General features: G+C 37.6%; 1 protein-coding gene across 1 annotated transcript in view; it reads left to right on the top strand.

Annotated features, from left to right (window-relative positions):
* The window catches only part of LOC136257280 (uncharacterized), a 140,678-nt gene that overhangs the window by 20,937 nt on the left and 97,190 nt on the right, over window positions 1–22,551 (top strand). The window contains exons 2-4 of the mRNA XM_066050373.1: window positions 9,581–9,688; window positions 15,458–15,556; window positions 17,882–17,980. Coding sequence (XP_065906445.1) covers window positions 9,581–9,688; window positions 15,458–15,556; window positions 17,882–17,980 — 306 coding nt within the window. The remainder of the gene's footprint in view (window positions 1–9,580; window positions 9,689–15,457; window positions 15,557–17,881; window positions 17,981–22,551) is intronic.

The raw sequence follows: 22,551 nt of genomic DNA, 5'->3' as shown, positions 1-22,551 counted from the left end.
CGACTAAGCTGAATAAGTGTTGCGCCACTACAGTCCATGGTCTGGGTGGAGCTTCTGACGGTATTAGGGGCTCTTTTGCTGCTTAATGGAGTACTCATTACATGTAGGGCACTGCCCAGCCATGTGGCATATTTTATTAGCCATACCAGGCCAAAATATGATGTCCTTTGCTTGGCGCATGCATGCCTCTGGGCCTTGGTGACTGGTATGTACCTGTTGTAGCATGAGATGTTGCATACTTTTGGGGACTAGGACCTTAGTACCTTTGTAGGTGATGTTGTCATGGGTTGTTAATTCGTCTCTGTAAGGCCAGTGTGTTCTGATGTTGAGTGAGGTGTCCTATTTGCTGTCGGGCCAACCGTGGAAGATAGTTGATGCCAACTGTTGTAAGGTTTCATCTTTGGCTGTAGCCGTTTTGAGACTATCAAGTCCTTTCTTGCTCAGCCTTACATGTTGTGCTGGATCAATCTCTTCTATTTCTTTGTACAGCCTTGTTTCATGCCTGAGACTAAAAATCTGAAGGTTGCTTATGTTAAGATTGCCTTTCTCATGTAAATAAGCATGACTGAGCATGTCTGCGATAAACATTTCTTTGCCTGGACAATATTGCACTTACTTTTGCAGCCTTAATAGCATTCTTTGTAGCCTTTTAGGTGCGTTGTATATTGGTTTGGTAAAGATAGGCATTAGCGGTCTGTGATCGGTGTAAATAGTGGTCTGTTGTCTGCCATGTATGTATTGGTTAAATTGCTCACATGTAAATACTATAGCTAAGTACTCTTTTTCAATCTGTGCATAATTTTGTTCAGTCTGTGTGAGTGAACGTGACGCAAATGCGACTGGCTGACTCTTTTGCAGGAGTGTGCCTCCCAGAATCTTTTCGGAGGCATTACATTGTATAGTGACCTCATTGGTGACATTATAGAACTTGAGGACTGGGGCTTTAGTAATAAGTGTCTTAAGGGTGTTAAAGGCCTCTTCTTGCTGGGACTGCCAAGTAAACACTGCTGATTTTTCTGTCAGTGCCCGTAGTGGTGCTGCCACTTCAGCGAGTCTTGGTAGAAAGCGGCCTAGATATTGTAGACACCCTAGAAATCGCTCTATGGCCTTTTTATCCTTGGGTCTTGGCATTTCCTGTATTGCCTTAGTCTTCATGGGGTCTGGGCTTAGGCCATCTTTAGAAAGTTGATGACCCATGTATGATACTTCTGATAAGTAAAGCTTTAGTTTCGCCTTGTTTAATTTCATATTTTGTTCTCTTGCACACTGTAGCAGAAGTTGCAAATTGTGGTCATGGTCTTGTTGGCATTCTACATCTGTGGCGCCACTTCCATACACTAAAATGTTATCTGCGATAACCCCAACACCTGGGAGCCCTTGCAGGACTGTGTGCATTCGGCGTTGAACTCTTCTGGAGCTAAGGAGATGCCAAATGGCATACAAACATAGCGGTAGCGTCCAAATGGGGTCCAGAAAGTGGTTAATCATGAACTGGCTTCATCGAGTAAAAGCCATCTTTGGCATCCAATACCGTAAATATTTTGGCTTGTTAATGTGGGTAAAATCCCCTCCAGTGTAGGCATTTGGTATTTTGGTCTTTTAATAGCTTTGTTTAGGTCACATGGATCTATGCACATCCTTATCTTGCCTGGCTTTACTATAGTTACAATGTTACTAATCCATGCGGTGGAGTATTCTACTGGTGTGATGATCCCTTGTTATTTAACTGGTCTAGTTTGTGTTTTAGGTGATCTTTCATTGCCATTGGCACCCATCGACTGTACAGGTTGTATAGTTTCATCAATTTCAGTGTGATAATCTTCCCCAATACAACCTAAGCCTTCAAACACATCCTGGTATATACTGTTCAATCAATTTATTAGAAGTGGATGTTACATTGCACACATCATGTACAATAATTAAACCTAACTCTATACAAGCAGTACCTGACAGTAATGGTCGGTGGTTGCCCTCGATGACCTTGAAGGTGAGCTCATACGTCTTCTGGTTATAAACACATTGTAGTGTGCACTGTCCCACTGTGCTAATTACAGAGTTGTCATAACACTTTAGTTGTGTGGCTTCCAATTGTAAGGAGGGCTTGTCAGTGTGCAGGATTTTAGCGATATCTTTTAAACTTATTACGTTGCAGGTGGCGCTTATGTCAAGTTGACATTCTACCGTTGTGTTCCCCTCCGCATGTGTGAAGCATAAAGGTACATAAAACTGCCCTGTCTTCTGGTGTTTTACTGTTCCAATGTGCTCAAGTGTGAATAACTCATCTTCACTCTCTGATACAGGGTCCTCAGTTTTCTGCACAATAGCTATTGGCTTACTGTCTGTCCTCCTTTGTAGGCAAACTGTGTGGAAATGGTTCAGTTTTCCACATTGGCCACACGACTTTCCAAATGCTGGGCATTTTGTTCTAGTAACCTCATGCTTCCCCCCACGATATTTGCATTTGGAGTAATCTTCGTAATGCTGACTCATTCGCTTCTGAGGTTGTTTTCCACTCTTCTTTCCATGCTGGAGTGTATTGACTACAATGGGGTCTTCTGCTGTACCAATTTCTCTCAACTGTGCATTCATTGACTCACTAATTTGAAGTGTTTCTAAGGCCTTCTTTAAGTTGCATTCCTTCTCCCGGAAGAGGTGGGCTCTTGCTCCTTTGTCTCTGCTTCCAAGGACCAAGTGATCTCTTAACATTTTATCGTGCAAGGCCCTGAACTTAAAGGGTTCTGCTAAATTGTGGAGACGAATCATGTACTGGTCTGCTGTTTCATTGGTCTGTTGCTCTGCTGTATGAAACAGGTAGTGCTCGTACAACATGTTCCTGGTTGGCGTGAAATAGGCCTGCAACTTTTCCAGGATTTTTGACGGCTTTTTCTTGTCCCTGTCAGAGAGCTCTAAACGCAACAGGATCTGGCGACAGTCCTTTCCCATCACAGTTTTCAGTGTGGCTGCTTGTATGGTGTCATCCTTGGACATTAGTTCGGTTGCAGTAGCATAGTCTTCGTACACCTCTTTAAATACTTTCCAGTTTGTCGCTACGTCACCTGTGCAAATCATCGCCTCTGGTGGGTGAAATTGATAGGTCACCATTCTGACTTCTGACACCATGTATCAGGAGCACATGTTATGTTATTCTGATTAAAGCACATACGCCCTACACGCATGCGTACAATATCATATCTATACATCCTATAACAATTATGATTTACAATGTGTCCCCAGAAATGTAATTCTGGCTTGGAAAACTCAGGGTTACTTTTGTATAAACCAATAGTTTCACTATAAATGTGCATGCCCACCTTAATTCATGCCAAATATTAGGACATTGTTTATTATACAAACAACTGCGGGTAGTCCTGAAACACTGAACACATGTGGCATTTGAAATAACTTCTGCGATCAGTAATGCCAAGGGATAGCACATCAGTGAAACAAAGGGAGTAACAAATGTAGTCAATGAATGTGACTTTCTGGCGAGTGGTAGTTTTCCAGAACTCTGTATAGTGCACTTTTTAGTACAGCAGCTTAGTGAGTGGGAGTGGACATTCCTGATGAAAGCACCATTTTTACTTATGTACTATTTATGCCTGTAGCTTTCATTATTTGATAGGAGTCACTTCATCTAATTTTATTATGGGTCACTCGGAATGTTGTGAATGTTACAATAGAAAATTTTGTGATGCTTTAAATTGTTTTGTCAGGTCAGCCTAACAAAAGCCTCACAAATATACTTGGATTGTAGGAAAATTATTTGTATAGGAGTACAATAAACTCCTTCAAAATGCAGACAAAATTTATTTGGCTATTTGAGGAAGGCTGCAGATTTGTCGTCAAAACAGATTTCCTACAACATGGCTCATAAGACAAAATCGTTGGATATGAAATAGTACTGTATAGTAGGGACCACAAAGGAGTAGGCGTGGCCCACAAAATAACATCACCCAAAAACAGCCTCAATTTTCCCAGACGACGATGGGGCAGTATTGGTAGGTAAAACTAAGCCCAAACAAGCTTTCAGATCGACCCGAAACACTTTCAACAAGTTGCTACAGAATTTTAAAAATAAATTTATTTAATGGAATTTTCTACTGACTGACTGAGTAACTGACTGATTCCTTCAGACAAGCATAACTCAATAACGGCTAAGGCTACGGGCTTGATTTTTTCACTGTTCAACATTGCTTCGGCCCGACAGGTGCCTTTTGGCATACCTCAGTACGCACAATGCATTCTTTGTGGACTTACCAGCAGGGGCAGCGGAGACACCTATATTTAGGGGGGGCTGGGGTCTAGCTTGGTGATGCCATGGCCTAGTTGTAAGTCAAAGACAAAAAAAATCTCCTTGTTTATAAATACATACGTAGCTTGCTACACTGCTCCTCAAAGAATCCTGTGACTGCTCTATTAGAGTATCTCAAATAATGCTATTAAGCTATGCTCTCCATCACAGCTACAAATAATTTTAGGGGGGCTAAGCCCCCCATAATTTTTTTTCACAGGGCTGCAGCCGCCCCTTTTCCCCTCTTCTCCGCCACCCCTGCTTACCAGTGGTTTCCTTTGTGTCCCATTCATCTTTGCTGACAGTGAAAAGTGTCGATTTGGCGATAGCATGTGATGGCTTCCCTACGTAACAGAAATCGTTCATATTTGTCATAGTGGCTATTTTGATAGTAGAGGTGCTTTTCAAACAGTTCTTGATTTGTACTGCTGTGTAACGGGTTGAACATAGCTGACAACGAAGCATAATGGGTACTTCACTTTTCAGATGGTAACTGATATAACTGGGACGTGCAGCACCATTTCTTTCTTTTGATATGCGTGGATTTCAGAGGTGCTTTTCGAACAGTTCTTGATTCGAAATGTTGTGTAACGGGTTGAACATAGCTGACAACGAAGCGTAATGGATACTTCACTTTTCAGACAATAATTGGGGTACATGGTGCCATTTTAGATGTGGTATGTGTGGGTTCACCAGTCATAATAATTTATTTACAAAAAAAGTTAACAAACAAGTACACAGAAAAATTTGGAATTTTCTACTAGAGTAGGGACCATAACACATCGATAAAAAGTACTGAAACAAGCTGGAGTAGTGCACGATATTAAATCACAGTAAAACAATAAGAAGTGTTATAACCCTGCTGTGCTCAAGATACCATAATGGAAATGCACAATAGGGATATAACACTTCTTATTGTTTTACTGTGATTTAATATCGTGCACTACTCCAGCTTGTTTCAGTACTTTTTATCGATGTGTTATGGTTCCTACTCTAGTTGAAAATTCCAAATTTTTCGGTACTTGTCATATATAGACCCTATCAATTTATTCTAATATGCTGTAGATTCCTATATTATGCTATCTCTTGATTAAATCCTCATCAAAACTCTAATAGAACTTTCAAGCATGACTTTAAATCACAGATAATTATTAAAAGCTAATGTTACTGCTGTATGGCTAATACCTTTGTAGCTTATGTATATTTAAAGCTTCAATTATTTTCTTGTATGCAATAGATCATAAACTCATTGTTTACAAGCTTGTGCAATATAAATTATCACCTTGATAAACTCATTAAATACCAACTACAATACATGGCTACTGGTCATACAAGATGTAATGCTTGAATAGTCACGTTGAATGATCATCAGTAAGACACATGTGCTGTAGCTAAGCCATGTCCATTCTTCAAATAGTGAAAATTACGAAGTTCAATACACTTCCAACCAGCTTTACTACGTACATGAGCATCTGGCACCACATCTAGTTTTTGTATCTGCACTTTACTAATTTAGTATAAACTTTGCAGCCACAGGTACAGTGTTTCAAGCAGGAATCCACACTTTGCTCTCAAGATTCCACCCCCAACTCTCTGGAGATGGTTCAGTGGTATATTGCACGGTATGCAACTTGTTTCACATGCATACATGCAGTAATGCATCCTTGTTTCTCCATCATCCAACCCTATTGAAATTTTTTTCTTCAAGATGTAGTAGAAAAATCACTAATAGATTTGTGTAAATAATAAAGCAAAATAGATTAAAATTGAGCAATGTTATATTATAATACATAGCTTGGAAATTTGATGGAAATCAAAAGAGATCTAGGAAAGAAGCAGTATAGACTTATATCTAGGGAGGATTTTCGAAAGGGGATGCTAGATTCTTTGCAGTATAGTAAGATTCAATAATCGGGGATATAGCATGCACTGTCAAGCTATATGTGTTAGTATAGAATTTGATTCAAAGTAAAATCTCAGGTTGGGGAACTGTGGGGTACCTTTTAAGATACCGAAAATATTTCACTAAAATTATAATGTTAGGCAGTGCGAAGTTAATTATGTGTTTCTGGTCCTACCAACTTAACCAGGTAACCACTTAATTCAGTTTATTTTTCTTTGGAACATTTTTGATGTGACATAGCGACGCTTTCGATTAAAGGTAGGAAATTTTACACCTTGACTACTGACTTGGCATGAATTTGGTGGCCTTGACCTTTGACTTAGACTTTGACTATGGTCACAGATCTACCTACAGTGAGTGCCTGTGTGTCACCTCTTGAAAACAGTTCAGCACAGCACTCATGATCAGTGCAGGAAAACAACAACTTGCATGATAGTGAGTCTTTGTCAGATAGTCACTGCCAGTAACACAAAGGCTGCTTTAACTTTGCTGTCTGATCATCCTAGAGGAAAGTGTTTGCACCTGGCGGATACCGCTGGCAAAATTGTGTGTGACATACTGATGGATAGACATCGCTACATACAGATTGTTTGATTTCTGATTCTTCTATTTATCACCCAGTTATTTTTGATGGCCTGGATGGCACTGTGGTTTGTGAAGCTGCGTTGCATACCTCAGAGGCTGCTGGACCATCTGGAGATGATGCTTATGGGTGGAAATATCTCTGCTCTGCTTTTGGGTCAGTTTCAGGAGAGCTGTGCTGTTCCATTACGACTTTGGCTTGTAGACTGTGTACATGTTTTGTTGACCCTTTAATTATCTCCCTGTTGGTAGCCTGCAGACTCATTGCACTGGACAAGAATCCAGCAATTGGAGTGGGTGAGGTGGTCTGTCGTATCATTGCTAAGTCTGCTTTATTGATTATCAGATCTAACATTCAGTGTGCTGCAGGTCCAATTCAACTTTGTGCTGGGCAAAGGCAATCATTCATTCAATGAAGACAATGCTTTCAAATGGTCTATCTGAGGGAATACTTCTTGTGTATGCAACTTCAATCCATTTAACAAAAGTGTTCCTTTACATAACATCCATTCATGCTTTATTTACACTACTTGTTAACACTTACCGTCATCTTGTTTCCTTACATGTTGATGGGGATATACTTTACTCTAATGAAGGAACTACTCAGGGGGATCCCTTAACCATCCCTTTCTATGCACTAGCTGTTATACCACTTATTCAGACACTTCCTAGCATGGTTAAGCAAGCCCGGTACGCTGATGGTGCCAGTGCATGCGATTTTTGTTGAGATCAGCTTTCTCAGTTGGGACCACTCTATGGTTATTACCCAAATGCAAAGAAGAAGTGGTTAAACTTATGGATAGAAAAGCTAACTCTTTTGGCTGCTATTGCCAGATGCCAACTGCATGCTGCTTTTTCTGCTTTTACCCATGACCTTATTAGCAAATGGCTATTTATTGCTAGAATCAGCTATTATGAACTATAGCATTAGAGGTCTGCATCTGTCAAATTTTCTTTCCTACTGTTACTGGGTGATCACCTAAGGGAGACTGAGAGGAATGTATTTGCCCTCCCTAGCTTAAGAATTACTAATCCTGTTCGGTTGTCATCTCTCGAGTATGAGGTGTCCACTATGGTCAGTGAACCATTATCAAGTTACGCTTGTCTGAAGGCATCAGTTAGTTAGTCAGTCAATAATCAATCAGGCAGGCAGGCAGACAGACAGACAGACAGTAAGTCAGCCAGTCAGGCAGGCCGAAAGACAGACAGACGGTCAGTCAGTCAGGCAGGCAGGCAGGCAGGCAGGCAGGTAGGCAGGCAGGCAGGCAGGCAGGCAGGCAGGCAGGCAGTAGAAAATTCTATTAAATATATTCTAAATTTTGTAGCAACTTTTTGGAAACATTTCAGATCATACTGAAGGCACTTACTTGGTTATACCTAAAGAATACTGTCACAAGACACCATGAAGATATTATGAGGCTGGTTTTAGGGTGATATTTTTGGCCAGAACGAAAAGCCCAAATCTTCATGACCCCTACTATACACTACTACCATACTGTATGATGACCTCAAAATTACACACACATAATCTTGTACCACTAAAAGAATAAAATTAAAGTAAATAATATTAAATTTTGTGTTGCCTTCATCAGTATTAAGCAGTATTATATACATGTATAATATTCCTGGTTCTAACTAGCTATCCAAGCAACAGATTAGCTATGGAACACCAGTTAACATTACACTACTTTACTCAGTATATGCAAAATGATCAAGAGTTGTAGTAATTAGTGACAATCATGAGTACTCGTGTAGTTCAGTTATGAGCCTAAAGTAAATTGTCATATAGAAATATAAACAAAGAACCATGTATAGCTGTATTTCATTATTTTGTAAAAATTGCTAGCAGGCTAAATATACCCATGGGATAGTGCTAGTTTTCATACTAAACAACTTTATAGTGTTACATGTGGTGAATGCTCTATTAGAATGTTTCACTGACTTCTATTAGACTATCTCGATCTTGTATAACCATATTATTATTTGGGCCCACAGATTCATTACTGTAATAATGTAGATTGAAGTACTCGTGCTGATTTTGTGTTTGCCAACAAATCAACAGCTACACAGTAGCCTCAGCTTTGCTTTCTAATGACAATTTCAGTGGGTTCGTGAAACCCCCACCTCAGCATGCCTTGTAAGTTACATAAGAAAGATACATCTGTACTACAAAACTGAAATTTCCTAGCTGTTTAATCTGAACATTAAAATTGGTGGAGTGCCTTTAATGTGTCATTATTAATTCATCTGACATTTTGTCTGCTTCAAAATTGTTTGTAGCCGAGATCATCGTTCGTAGCTATTACATGGCCACCACAATTGCTTTTCAAAGAAAACTTTAATTGCCTAAAAAACACTTTACATTTGTGACCAAGCCTGCAAAAATAGGGTATGTGGGCACAAACTACACCCTGTCACATAACAGGTTATAACTCAAAAACATCTGGATTCTGTACCCTGTATTCAAAACATTTAATAAGTGTTGAAAATTGAGTGGCTATAGTATGACTACATAAAAAAGTGATGTGCCTACATGCCCTGTTTTCACAGGCCTGGTCACATTTTTTCTTTTGCAGCTTAATATACCAATGCTTTTCTACTATGAACAATGATTAAAATTAATAACATTCCAATTACCATTTTAAAACTGAATTAATAAGCCTGTTAATTACAAGATTTGCTAATAAAATAAGATGATTAAATGTAATGTTCAATAGTGTAAAGGCGTTCAGTAGTGACACACTTCCTGTAGTAGTTGTTATGGTACTAGTATGACCTCATTATCAATGATGTCATCATCACAGGTGGATTGTGACAAGTTAAAGAAAGCTGCTATAACTGGAGATGTTGATGATATTAAAACACTGGCTTCGAGTGGAGTAGATGTGAATGCTGCTGTGAGCAACGATGAGGTCAGTAAATATTACATGTTGTATTGAGAGTAATAATTAGTTGTGTATCAACTGATGTGATGTGTTTATGGTGCAAGACATCATCAACTTCCAAAACTTCAAAATTTCATACATATCAGCAAATCCCTCATGCCCATGTTACAACTATTACTTGTAAGGATAAAATTGTAAATGGAAATTTGATTTTCAACTATACATAGCTATTTTGAGTTTTATTATTCAACTATATATAGCTATTTTGAGTTTTATTATTCAACTATATATAGCTATTTTGAGTTTTATTATTCAACTATATATAGCTATTTTGAGTTTTATTATTCAACTATATATAGCTATTTTGAGTTTTATTAATATCTAATCCAAAACAGCCAAGCTATAAAAAAAAAGAGTGCGGCCCCCAAAAAGGCTATGGTGAAAAAAGATGTGAAATCCAAGGTGGCGGCCAAGAAATGGCTGTGATGGTAGGTTAATGGTAAAAATTTTAATAACGACAATTCAGGTGCATTTTGTGCCAAAACCAAGCGGCACAAAATCCAGGAAGAAAAAGATTTAATCATAATCATAATCAAGATTTAAAGAAGATTTGTAATACTTTAACTATTTTTGATTTTATCAGTAATAATATTATACAAATTACATATATTTATTACATGCCAATTATTTCCTACAGGATGCAGCTGATCTCTCTGCTGGGTGACTTGAAATGTAGCTGAACTCTCTACAGGGTGGTTTCTTTGTAGCTGAACTCTCTACAAGGTAACTTCTTCTAGCTGATCTCTCTACACGGTGATTTGTTTCTAGCTGAACTCTCTACAGAGTGATTTGTTTACAGCTGAACTATCTACATGGTGGTTTCTTTGTAGCTAAACTCTCTACAAGGTAACTTCTTCTAGCTGATCTCTCTACAGGGTGACTTGTTTCTAGCTGATTTCTCTATGGGTGAATTGTTTCTAGCTGAACTCTCTTGGGTGATCTGAATTATCTACAGGGTGATTTGTTTGTAGCTGAAATCTCTACGGGTTTGCAGCTCAACTCTCTACAGGGTGGTATCTTTGTAGCTGAACTCTCTACAAGGTAACTTTTTCTAGCTGATCTCTCTACAGGGTGATTTGTTTACAGCTGAACTATCTACATGGTGGTTTCTTTGTAGCTAAACTCTCTACAAGGTAACTTCTTCTAGCTGATCTCTCTACAGGGTGACTTGTTTCTAGCTGATTTCTCTATGGGTGAATTGTTTCTAGCTGAACTCTCTCGGGTGATCTGAATTATCTACAGGGTGATTTGTTTGTAGCTGAAATCTCTACGGGTTTGCAGCTCAACTCTCTACAGGGTGGTATCTTTGTAGCTGAACTCTCTACAAGGTAACTTTTTCTAGCTGATCTCTCTACAGGGTGATTTGTTTACAGCTGAACTATCTACATGGTGGTTTCTTTGTAGCTAAACTCTCTACAAGGTAACTTCTTCTAGCTGATCTCTCTACAGGGTGACTTGTTTCTAGCTGATCTCTCTATGGGTGAATTGTTTCTAGCTGAACTCTCCCGGGTGATCTGAATTATCTACAGGGTGATTTGTTTGTAGCTGAAATCTCTATGGGTTTGCAGCTCAACTCTCTACAGGGTGGTTTCTTTGTAGCTGAACTCGCTAAAGGTAACTTCTTCTAGCTGATCTCTCTACAGGGTGACTTGTTTCTAGCTGAACTATCTGCAGGGTAATTTGTTTTAATTTGTAGCTGAACTCTCTATAAGGTGATCCTTCTAGCTGATCTCTCTACAGGATGACTTTTTTTCTAGCTGAACTCTCTGCAGGGTGATATGTTCGTAGCTGAACTCTCTACAGGTGATTTGTTTGCAGCTGAACTCTCTACATGGTGGTTTCTTTGTAGCTGAACTCTCTACAAGGTGACTTCTTCTAGCTGATCTCTCTACAGGGTTGATTTGTTTGTAGCTGAACTATGTGCAGGGTGATTTGTTTGCAGCTGAACTCTCTACAAGGTAACTTCTATCTGATCTCTCTACAGGGTGATTTGCTTGTAGCTAAACTCTCTACAGGATGACATGTTTCTAGCTGAACTCTCTACAGGATGATCTATTCGTAGCTGAACTCTCCACAGGGTGATTTGTTTGCAGCTGAACTCTCTACATGATGGTTTCTTTGTAGCTGAACTCTCTACAAGGTGACTTCTTCTAGCTGATCTCTCTACAGGGTGACATGTTTCTAGGTGAACTCTCTACAGGGTGACTTACCTGTAGCTGAATTGTCTATCAGATTAACTGTTTGTAGCTGAATTCCCTACAGAATAACTTGCAGTGTAATATAATTCTATAATGGAGTGAGTTGTAAACGTAGCTGAATGCTCTATTAGGGTGACTGTTCTATTAGAGTATCTTGATCTTGCATTTGTTATTTTTATTATTATTATTGGTAATACTGTGCAGACCTCTAATAGAGTATAGTGCACAGGTCACAACATACATACAAGTATACAAATTAAATAATTTCTAGTTTTTGTTTGAATTGATCAATACCATTAGAGTCAATCACATTTTGGGGTAGATCATTCCAGATTTTGATTGTCAAAGGGAAAAGGGAATACATGTAAGAATCAATCCGTGTCATTGGTTACATAAATCTCATAGTATGATCTTTGGTACTATGTACAGTGGATATGGGTGTCAGAAACGGATTTGCTGGGATATCAACAAGGTGGTTAATTATTTTAAAGATCATTATGGCTTTCAGTTCATCTCTGCATCGTGCAAGTGTAGGCCAATTAAGGTCTGTAAGCATTTGTGTGACACTAGCGTAAGGGGAGTAGTTGCTAGTCACAAACTGGCTGCTTGTCGTTGTGTTCTCTCGATCATATCAATATCCCTCTTAGTAACCCTTGCTTTAAATGAGTTTTATATAATAAATATAAGTAACTATAACTAATCGTAATAACTACTTACTCCTGACCACTGGCACTGGATGCCAGTGGACCTTCAGCATACACTAGATTTTAAGGACTACTAATGTTTATACTGTACGTATCTTGTTGTATGTGTGCTGTAAAGCAAATAATAAATAAAACAAATAAATAAATAGTATGAGGTGCCCAGACAACAGCTGCATACTCTATAATTGGCTTAACCATTGCTTTGTACAACCTATCTTTAATTGTTGGTGTACAATTGTGGAGGTTACGCTGAAGAAAACCTTTAGTTCTGTTAGCCTTGTTACACGTAGTTGCCTTTCGAATCATAACTCAGTGGTTTGTAATCTGATTCTTCTGGTACTACTGCAAGGACTTTCTATGATGATTATTCCATGCAGCTACATACAGATTTTCAGCTCATTGCTCTAAGTGGTTTACCTGGTAGGTGTGAAAACCGAGGGGTAGGTAACGAGCCAAAATTGTCTACAAAATTTCAAGGATGACTGCCCATATTTCATCTTTCAAGACTAAATTTTTCCGTAAAATTCAGTAATTTCAAAATTAGTGAATCCGTATCATCAAGTTTCATCTTTCAAACTGCATAAATTTCAGGCAATATTTCATCTTTCAGAAATAATTTCAGAGATGATCTACAAAATTTCAGGTCGTTACCTACCAATCGGTGAAAACTAATAATTTTTTATCCATAAAAATCGATCATGTAATTGTGACACAGGTTGGGTTTTGTGTCATATCTCCATGGTATTTATCTCAATTCCTTTCAAACCACAAAAAGGCACACCTACGATGGTTACTCCATCTACATAGCAATTTCCAACTCATTCCTCCAAGGGGTTTACCCTGTGGACGTGACAGATCTTCAACCTTATTTTAGGAAAATAATCAGTCATAACTCTGTGAATGTTCATCGGATTCCTACCAAAGTAGGTACTGAGATCCGCCTTAATGAGCCCTTTAAGTGTGCCAGATATCAGACCGATTAGAGCACGCATTCATGTTTTATGGCAGATTTTGCGAAGTGTGCGAAATGAAGAAGAAAAAAATGAAGAAACTAAAACAAAATTTGTTCGCTTGTATCTCAAAAATGGCTAAAGCGATTTTCTTCAATTTGGTATGTAGACTCCCCTAACTGGCCGGCACTTCTCTAGCAAATTTGGTTCCAATCATATAAGGGATCACAGAGCTACATAGGTGTGAAAATTGCATTTTCTTTCTTCCTGTTAATAACTTCTCTAGCAAATTTGGTTCCGATTGGATAAGGGATCACAGAGCAGGGGCGGATCTAGGATTTATAAAAGGGGGGGGGGGGGCTAACTCAAGGTACTAATCTCTTGGGTAGAGGTAGCGAAGCACACTTCCCAGCATGCTGCTGGAACTAGGGGGGTCTGGGGGCATGCTCCCCCTGGAAAATTTTGAAAAATAGATGCTAAAACACTGCAATTTGGAGACATTTCCACATAAATTTCATCCTGTAGATATTTTTTATACTGCCTTTAGATTATAGGTATGGCTCTCTGAAGCATTTTGCTAATGGAAAAGTTTGGGTAGGTACAGACAACCAAGTACATGATGCACCCCTCTCACAATTGCACAAGACTGAATAGGTGCATGTTAGAATAATAATGTTGAAAGTGGAAAATTTTGAAATTTGAACAATACAAGATTAAATCTGAGAGCATTTTCAATGGAAATTGTGAACCTGAATTAAGTATTGTCATACATATTAACTACACAAGTAGATGAATGAAGCCCTTTAAACAGACCAATTCACTTCATTGCATGTATAGGTGCAGGCAGATTTGGAAAAATTCCATAACAGAACCAACTACATGTTTCCAGTGAATGTTCTATTAGAGTAGTTAGCTGACTGCTCTATTAGAGTATCTCGATCTTGTAAACCTCCAATGCTGATCCGGGTCGTTGTTACATAAACTTTAGCATAAATCCACTGATAATACCTTGGAAAGACGTTTATAAAGTGGTTTTATGAGTATTTGTATTATTAGTGATCATATAATTATGCTAAGACAAAATTTCATTATAATACTTAGCATATTGATCAAGTAAAGCCTAAATATGAAGGGGGGGGCTTCAGCCCCCAAAGCCTCCCCCCCCCCCCCCCCGTGGATCCGCCCCTGCAGAGCTACATAGGTGTGAAAATTGTGTTTTCTTTCTTCCTGTTAATATACTCACGGTGTGGCGCGTCAGCTTCTTGGGCCGCTCGACACTACTGTGTGGCACACAGTAAACACTAAATTTGTGGTTTTCACACTTTACCACATAGCCACAACATTTCACCATGAACACAATGTGAATATTTGACATAGTTAGGATGTTTTGTTTCTTTGGTATAAGACAGTGTAATGTAGTAAATTCAAACTTTGATAGTAAACAATTGTAATTAAAATAGTACATGTTAACTGTATTTGTGACCCGGTCTGTAAAAAGGGGTCTTATAGTCTTTTCCATTGCATGTACTTGGCAACCTGTAACTTGACTTGTGAATGTGGTATCATCCTGAAATTTGGTTCCCTTATACCCCTAACATAGCACTATGGCTTGATATAATATGAAGGTGATAGGTTGAAAACATGAGGAGTTATGATTAGTCAAATGTGACAATTTGGAAAGATATAAGACCCCTTTTTGCACACCGGGTCACATTTTATCTGTTTATCACTTAGAAATTCACATCTATGTAAATATTATGGTAACGGATAGAACGTACATAATAGTGTATTATACTGTTTTAATTTTAGAAAAAAATATAGTTGTGCTATCACGTAGTGTGTAAAGCTATATACAGTACAAGTGTTGTTTGATGTCATTTATAGGAGAGAAAAACTTCCCTTCATTATGCTGCTGAAAAAAATCAACCTATTGTGATCAAGCTACTACATGAATATGGAGCAGACATCAATTGTCAGGACGGGGTTAGTCGTTAGTATACTGTAAAGTGGTAAAATTTGGTGAATTTGGCAAATGGACAGAGTTCTCATTAAGCCACTTTTCCATCCTTTATTAGTTTATTATTACAATCAGTGAATAGGAGGAACCAGAATGACTTAGCCAATTGTTATTCTACAGATTGTATGTGTACATACTCATACATGTATCACAGTGGTGTATTATAATGTGTGGTGTTGTGAAGAGGTACTGCATAAAGCCAGAGTTTATTTTGGTTGTCAATTGCCACCACTAATTCACAAGTTAGAGCACAGTTTAACTTACTGTAGTCATTTGCTGTGCATAAAATGTAGCTACCCTAGAACAACCATACAGCTATAACTCACTGTACATTGTTTAGCTTCTCATCTAGACTGGCCAGTTAATTCAACTTCGTATAAAAAAAGCAAGTAAAATGTTAACTGATGAGTGGTGAAAATATTATAATTGCATGATAGGTGGTGACATGGACTAATTGTATACTCAGTGTAACCACCAGCAACAGAACTGTTGATTTACAATTAGTCAACAGTGCTACATCTCTACATCAGTTTTCAAGGAAAATTATAGAATTTTATCAATAGGATATTGAATAGTACTAAATGGCAAACAGCAGTTAAATCTGTGTCTACCACAATGTTCAATATGGAATAACATGTTGATACTATGTGTGGGTGGCTGTGTTTGAGGGTATGTGTCACTTAATTGGTACACTTAAATAATTATGGTATTTCCTTATTGGCTTGCGGTAATCAATTCAATCAGGCTACTCTCATGAGTATTGTGTAGACATCAAATGTGAGGACTGGGTTGGTTGTTAGTATACTGTAAAGTGGTAAAATTGGCAAATGGAAAAGGTTCTCATTAAGCCACTTTTCCATCCTTTATCAGTTTATTATTACAACCAGTGAATAGGAGGAACCAGAATGACTTAGCTATAATTGTTATTCTACAGATTGTATGTGTACATACTCACATATGTATCACAGTGGTGTAATGTGTGGTGTTAAGAGGTGCTGCATAAATTAAGAGATTATTTTGGTTGTCAGCTACCACCACTTTACTAGTATAGACTGGCCAGGTAATTCAACTCTGTATAAAAATATCAAATAACATAAGAATTTAAAAATGTAAAATATGATATTACATGAAGGTACTTTTAAGCTTGGTTATACTGTACCTAACCAATACTGCCAAGGTGCCATGAATGTATTATGAGACTGGTTTATGGTCAATATTTTTTGTAAGAAAGTATGATCTCTCAGATATGATCCTCCCTAAATGATATGTTTTAATACAGCATCATTGTGTGGATTAATGAACAGCAATCAGTGTACTTCACACATGTATACACTTAGAGATGTACCGATATGGGTTTTTGGCATGTAGCTACCGATATCCCACTAACAGAAGCTGATAACTGATAGTCGATCCGATATTTGCATTCTAGTTAAAAGTGTACATTTACCTACCCTACAACAATAGGTGCATGTATTCATTGCTATACACTGCCTGTGGTGGTATACAGCTTGGGTTTCTATTGCGCAATCCAGACAATTAGGCACCCACAAACATTTTTATGCAAGCTCCCATTAAGCCTTAAACGAATATTTCTGCATTACTCCGCATTCTAATGGCTTGTGAGAAAGCTGGTAAAGCAAGTCTCCTAAGTTATCCTGTAAACCTTCTTTTTATTACAAAGTACTCTACAACTGCTTCATTTGTAAAGACTGTGATAAGCTTTGTAGCAACAAACACTAGAATAGTGTGTTTTTATATGGCTTCTTGTAGCGTAGCGCTTGTTTCAGAGTGAACAATAAGCCACTGGCACTAATGAATAACGTAGAAAACCAATGCATAATACGTTTATGTACAAACTATTGCTACTGCATAAATATCGGTAGCGATATCGGTCCTCCTGCTGTTCTGTACCAATACAGATATTGGTAAAAATTACCATATCGGTGGCCGATATTTTAGCCAATCCGATTATCGGTACACCTCTATACACACTATAAGTAGAAATGACTCAAATTTTGGGTTGTTTTACCTGCAATTAAAACTACCACTTTTTTGGTAGTAATGACCCAAAGATGTAGCTATTTGTTTATTTCAACTTTGTAAGATATAGTCATATTACCCAGATGTCCCATGATCTCTTGAACCACTAGCTAAGCATAATAGTCGTGTATAAACATGTATAAATATGTATACCTTCTACATGTGTAAACTACTCCTAAGGAGGTTTATGATAGGTAGTTTAGTATGTCATGTTCAGTGTAATAACATGTTAATGTTGTTTTCAACTTTAGTATGGATGGACCCCACTGATGTATGCAGCAAGTGGAGGCCACACTGATGTGGTGAAGATGCTCCATGAATTTGGAGCAGATATTAATCATGAGGATAAGGTTAGTTGTTGTGTAATGGATAAGTATCAATAATTATGTGACCAGATTTGACAAAACCAGGCTTCCACACACATCCAGTTGGAGTATAATATGCTATTACTTTCAGATTTTGACCTGTTATTGCATAATGCAGTGAAAGAAGTTTGCGAAAATTGTATGCCAATAGGATCCTGAATGGTGAAAATCCAAGCAGTTAACTTGAAAGAATTGGATGTGTGTGGAAGCCTGGTTTAGTCAAATGTGGTCACACTTTATGATAGGTAGTTTAGTATGTCATGTTTAGTGTAATAACATGTTAGTGGTATTATGATATTTTCCTTATTAGCTTGTGGTAGTCAATTTATATACTTCATGAGTATTGTGCAGTCATCACTTGTGAGGACTGGGTTAGTTGTTAGTATACTGTAAAGTGGTAAAATTTGATGAATTAGGAAAATGGACAGAGTTCTCTTTAGGGACCTGCCGATTATGCTGGTATAATAATAATTGAACATAATAGGTATCTAAAAGCATTGAGCATAATGCCAGCATAATAGGCACAACACTTGTGCATTATTATAAATTCTTGCCTATAAAAATACATATCACAGAAAAGGATTGCTCTAGTAGAATAGTTAGAGAACAATCAGACAGCTGACTGTTCTATTAGAGTGTATCAATGTTTTCTGTGACATGCATTTTGACAAAGGAGTTAGAGTGTGTGCTTCAGCAACTTACTGTTTTCCCATAAAGTGCAAATTTACTACAAAAACATGGGAACTGAGTTATAAATATTGAGCATAATGTGGTAATAATAGGTAAATATTAAGAAGTAATTTGAGCATAATAGGAAAAATTTTGAGCAGTACAGCATAGCATAATAGGTAAAATAATAAGCATAATGGGCAGGTCCGTAGTTCTCATTAAGCCACTTTTCCAGTTTATTGTTACTGAACAGTTCATTATTACAATCAGTGAATAGGAGGAACCAGAATGGCTTAGCTAATTGTTATTCTACAGATTGTATGTGTACATACTCACATATGTATCACAGTGGTGTATTATAATGTGTGGTGTTGTGAAGAGGTATTGCATAAAGTAAGAAATCATTTTGGTTGCCAGTTACCACCACTTCACTAGTAATGTATCAATTGAACTTTAACATTTGCTGTGGATAAAATGTACTAGACCAACTACAGTGAAACCTCAGTTAGCCGAACCCCTTGGGACCAGGAGTGGTTCTTAACTCTGAAAAGTTTGTATTTCTGAAAATAGCATAAAGAATTTTTTTTAAATACCAGTACTTTCAACTACCCTAATAGAACAGTCAGTACTCTTATTGAGCAGTCATTTCCATAGTTCAGTTAACCGAGAATCCGGATAAGTGGGCTCCAGATAAATGATGTTTCTCTGTATCATACAGTTATTGTTTAGTGTCTCAACTAGTAAGGCCAGGTAATTCAACTCTGTTTAAAATAGCAAGTAAAATATGAAGTGAAAGTACTTCAGTAAGCTTGGTTATACTGTACCTAACCAATACCGTCAAGGTGCCATGAAGGTATTGTAAAACTGGTTTATGGTCAATATTTTTGTAAGAAAGTATGATCTCTCATATAAGATCATCCCAAAATGATAATGCTCTATTACAATATTTTTGTTTGGATTTAATGCACAGTAGCCAGTGTACTTCACACATATAATTTGTGTCTATCTTTCCATTCACAAGATGTACACTTTAACACAATAATAATGTCCACAATAAAGTATGTATTCTGTTAAATGTACACTATTGTAATATTATATGTACAAAATGAATATTTAAAAATGTGTTAACCTGTCTCTATCTGTTGCATTGTAATTATGATTAATTGTTCTATTAGATTATATACACTATAACTACTGAACATGTACATGTATCTAAAATTGAAAACATCAAGTATATACTGTTATCCATTATTAAGTTATGCTTGTGTGAAACAATTGCTCAGGCAGTTGGTTAGTTAGTCAGTGAGTCAGTAGAAAATTACACTAAACAAAGATTTTAAAACTTTTGTAGCCAATTGCAATTTATGGGAAGTGTTTTGGGTCACAGTGATATCATGTTTTACACCTTAGTAGTATAGATACAATCTAGCCCATAAAGGTATTGTGGGGCTGGTTTCTGTAAATATTTTGAAGGAATCACAGATGCCTACAGGTGTACTACCTTATTGTACGATGATGTTAAACAGTTTGAAAACACGGACTTGTGCTTTATCAACCAATCCAACAAGGTGAATAATATTGAAGAGATTTTGTCTTTGGATTCCCTTATTAAAGTATATTACATAAGTATATTTTATAGTTATAACACGGTTACGAGGGATATGACAAAAATATATGCACGAGCGCCCGCAGGGCGCGAGTGCATATATTTTTGTCATATCCCGAGTATCCGGGTTATAACTGTTATGTACTACTTTCATTGTCATGTCTACTGCTCCCGGTAGTAATACAGTCGTAAGTAAAACATTGATTGTTAAAGACAACGTTGGATTGTTACCTGAAGATGAACTAGCAAGCCATTATTGTTTACAAGTGCCTGGCTGGTGTCCCTGTGTTAATTGCCGCGACTTTTCACCACCAAGCGTTTCTGCTGGCTAAAGACAATGCTAAAGACGATTTGTGCGACATGAATCGTGAGTCATACCGCCTGATTACTGCGCCTGATGTTGAAGCGAAAGGCAAGAGCTACAACTAGTGCTGTGAACACTGTTGGAGAATGTACAAAGGTTGCTAAGCAGCAAGCCCAGGAAGTCCAAGCGCGTGATACACCCCGATACGTACCCGCTGCCTTGGATCACCCCAAGGACCAACCAGGCAAGAGGTTTCAATTTGACTGCCACAGCGATGATTTACAGATGACCAGTCATTTAGTGAAAATGGTAGTGGCACAGAATTGGTGGCATATGGTTCTTCTACCACAGTTGTAAGTCATAGAAGTTCATTGATTAGCCAAGATCAGTTTGTTACAAAGCAACACTTGCCACCCCCTGCTCCAATATTTATCTTTAACAGTTGTAACTTTTCAAGCTGTCCAATATCTTTTTCTGGTTCATATCAAGACAGTACAGATGACATTGATGAGCTTTTAAAAGACATATCAGTTGATCAGCTGTTTGACCCATAAAGGACGTTATAGAGACAGTGAGAGACTCTCTATATGATTATATCTATGTGATTATATACAAAGTTTAAATGTACAATTATTGCTTAATAATCAATCAAAATATTTCAAAGTCTAATACAACTATAATTGCCATAGAAACAGGCCTCTTATAAGTATCACCTCCTGGGTTGAACAAGTTGCATAATGTTGTTTACTGGACTTTATGGAATGTAAATGTTGAGAGTTTGTTGACTGTTGAGACCTGCACATGGAATGCTGTGGGACACCACAAAGTGTGGTATATCAGTTATATACTACAGTTTGCTATGGTATATCATTTATATACAGCCTTTGATCTGAGGTGTGAAAGTGGTACATTATTTGTTGTATCAAGGTGTATTGTGGTAGTCCAGGCCATGGTTTGCATCACATTAAACATGCAGTTTCAAAGCTAGGGATAACTGTGTTTACAACATAAATATATCAACACAGATCCCAACAATATGATACAATAAGATTTTCCATTGTCAACATGCTGATCTGGCTTTCTGCTGAAGTAATGATTATCGGGCTTATAATTCTCATCATAGCTGTATTTAGCAAAGGACAATATTGTGGTATTTGTTGATAAGGATGCTCCTGTAGTATGCTGAGATTAAATTGTTGAAACTGTTTCTTAATGTATTACATGCTCTAGCACAGAGAGGTGGTGTGTGTTGGCAGTAATGATGTAGCTATTCAACTTGAAGTTTGTCAGTGTTCAAGGATATAGCCTCCTATTTGATATAATGATAGATCAGTATTATAGTAAACCTTCTTCACTACCAGGAAGTTTTGAGAGAGAGTTAGTAATTTCAGACATTTTCCTTATTTAAAAGGAAAGACCATAACTATTTGTTTAGGTGGTGTACATAGTACTGATCAGGCATGTGTCAAATATGTCAGCATAATAAAAAGCACAATGGGCCAGCATAATGCTAGTATATTAGGTGGATATTTCAAACTATGGAGCTCAATTCCATGAAAACAGATTGGTACTCCTTAATAGAACAGTCAGTGGAAACTGCAAACTGCAATAGAGCACTCAAATGCATGCTCCTTAAGTTAATAGAACAGTCACTTTGTAGTGAAATAATCTAATAGAGCAATCATTGATGAAAATGTTTCAAAGTAATTGTACGTAAGAAATGTTGCTAACCTAGGAGCACAATGCAAGTATAATAGGAATGAGGAAGAGCATAATAGATGAAAATTGAGAAATTCCTGAAAGCATTTTGGCAACCATTTGAGCATATTTGACTGAGGCCTAGTACTGATACTACCATAAATATTAGATTGATTTGCAAGCCTCAAGCACAAAAACTACAGTGTATATCAAGACTCACGGTAGTGAGTCGCGCGGCCAAGAAACTACAAAGCGCACGCCCAATTAAAAGACGCGCGG

This window comes from Dysidea avara, chromosome 6, assembly GCF_963678975.1.
Source record: "Dysidea avara chromosome 6, odDysAvar1.4, whole genome shotgun sequence".
Taxonomy (NCBI): Eukaryota; Metazoa; Porifera; class Demospongiae; order Dictyoceratida; family Dysideidae; genus Dysidea; species Dysidea avara.
Note: the sequence above shows the minus strand (reverse complement) of the source record. Positions and strands in the feature narration are given on the sequence as shown.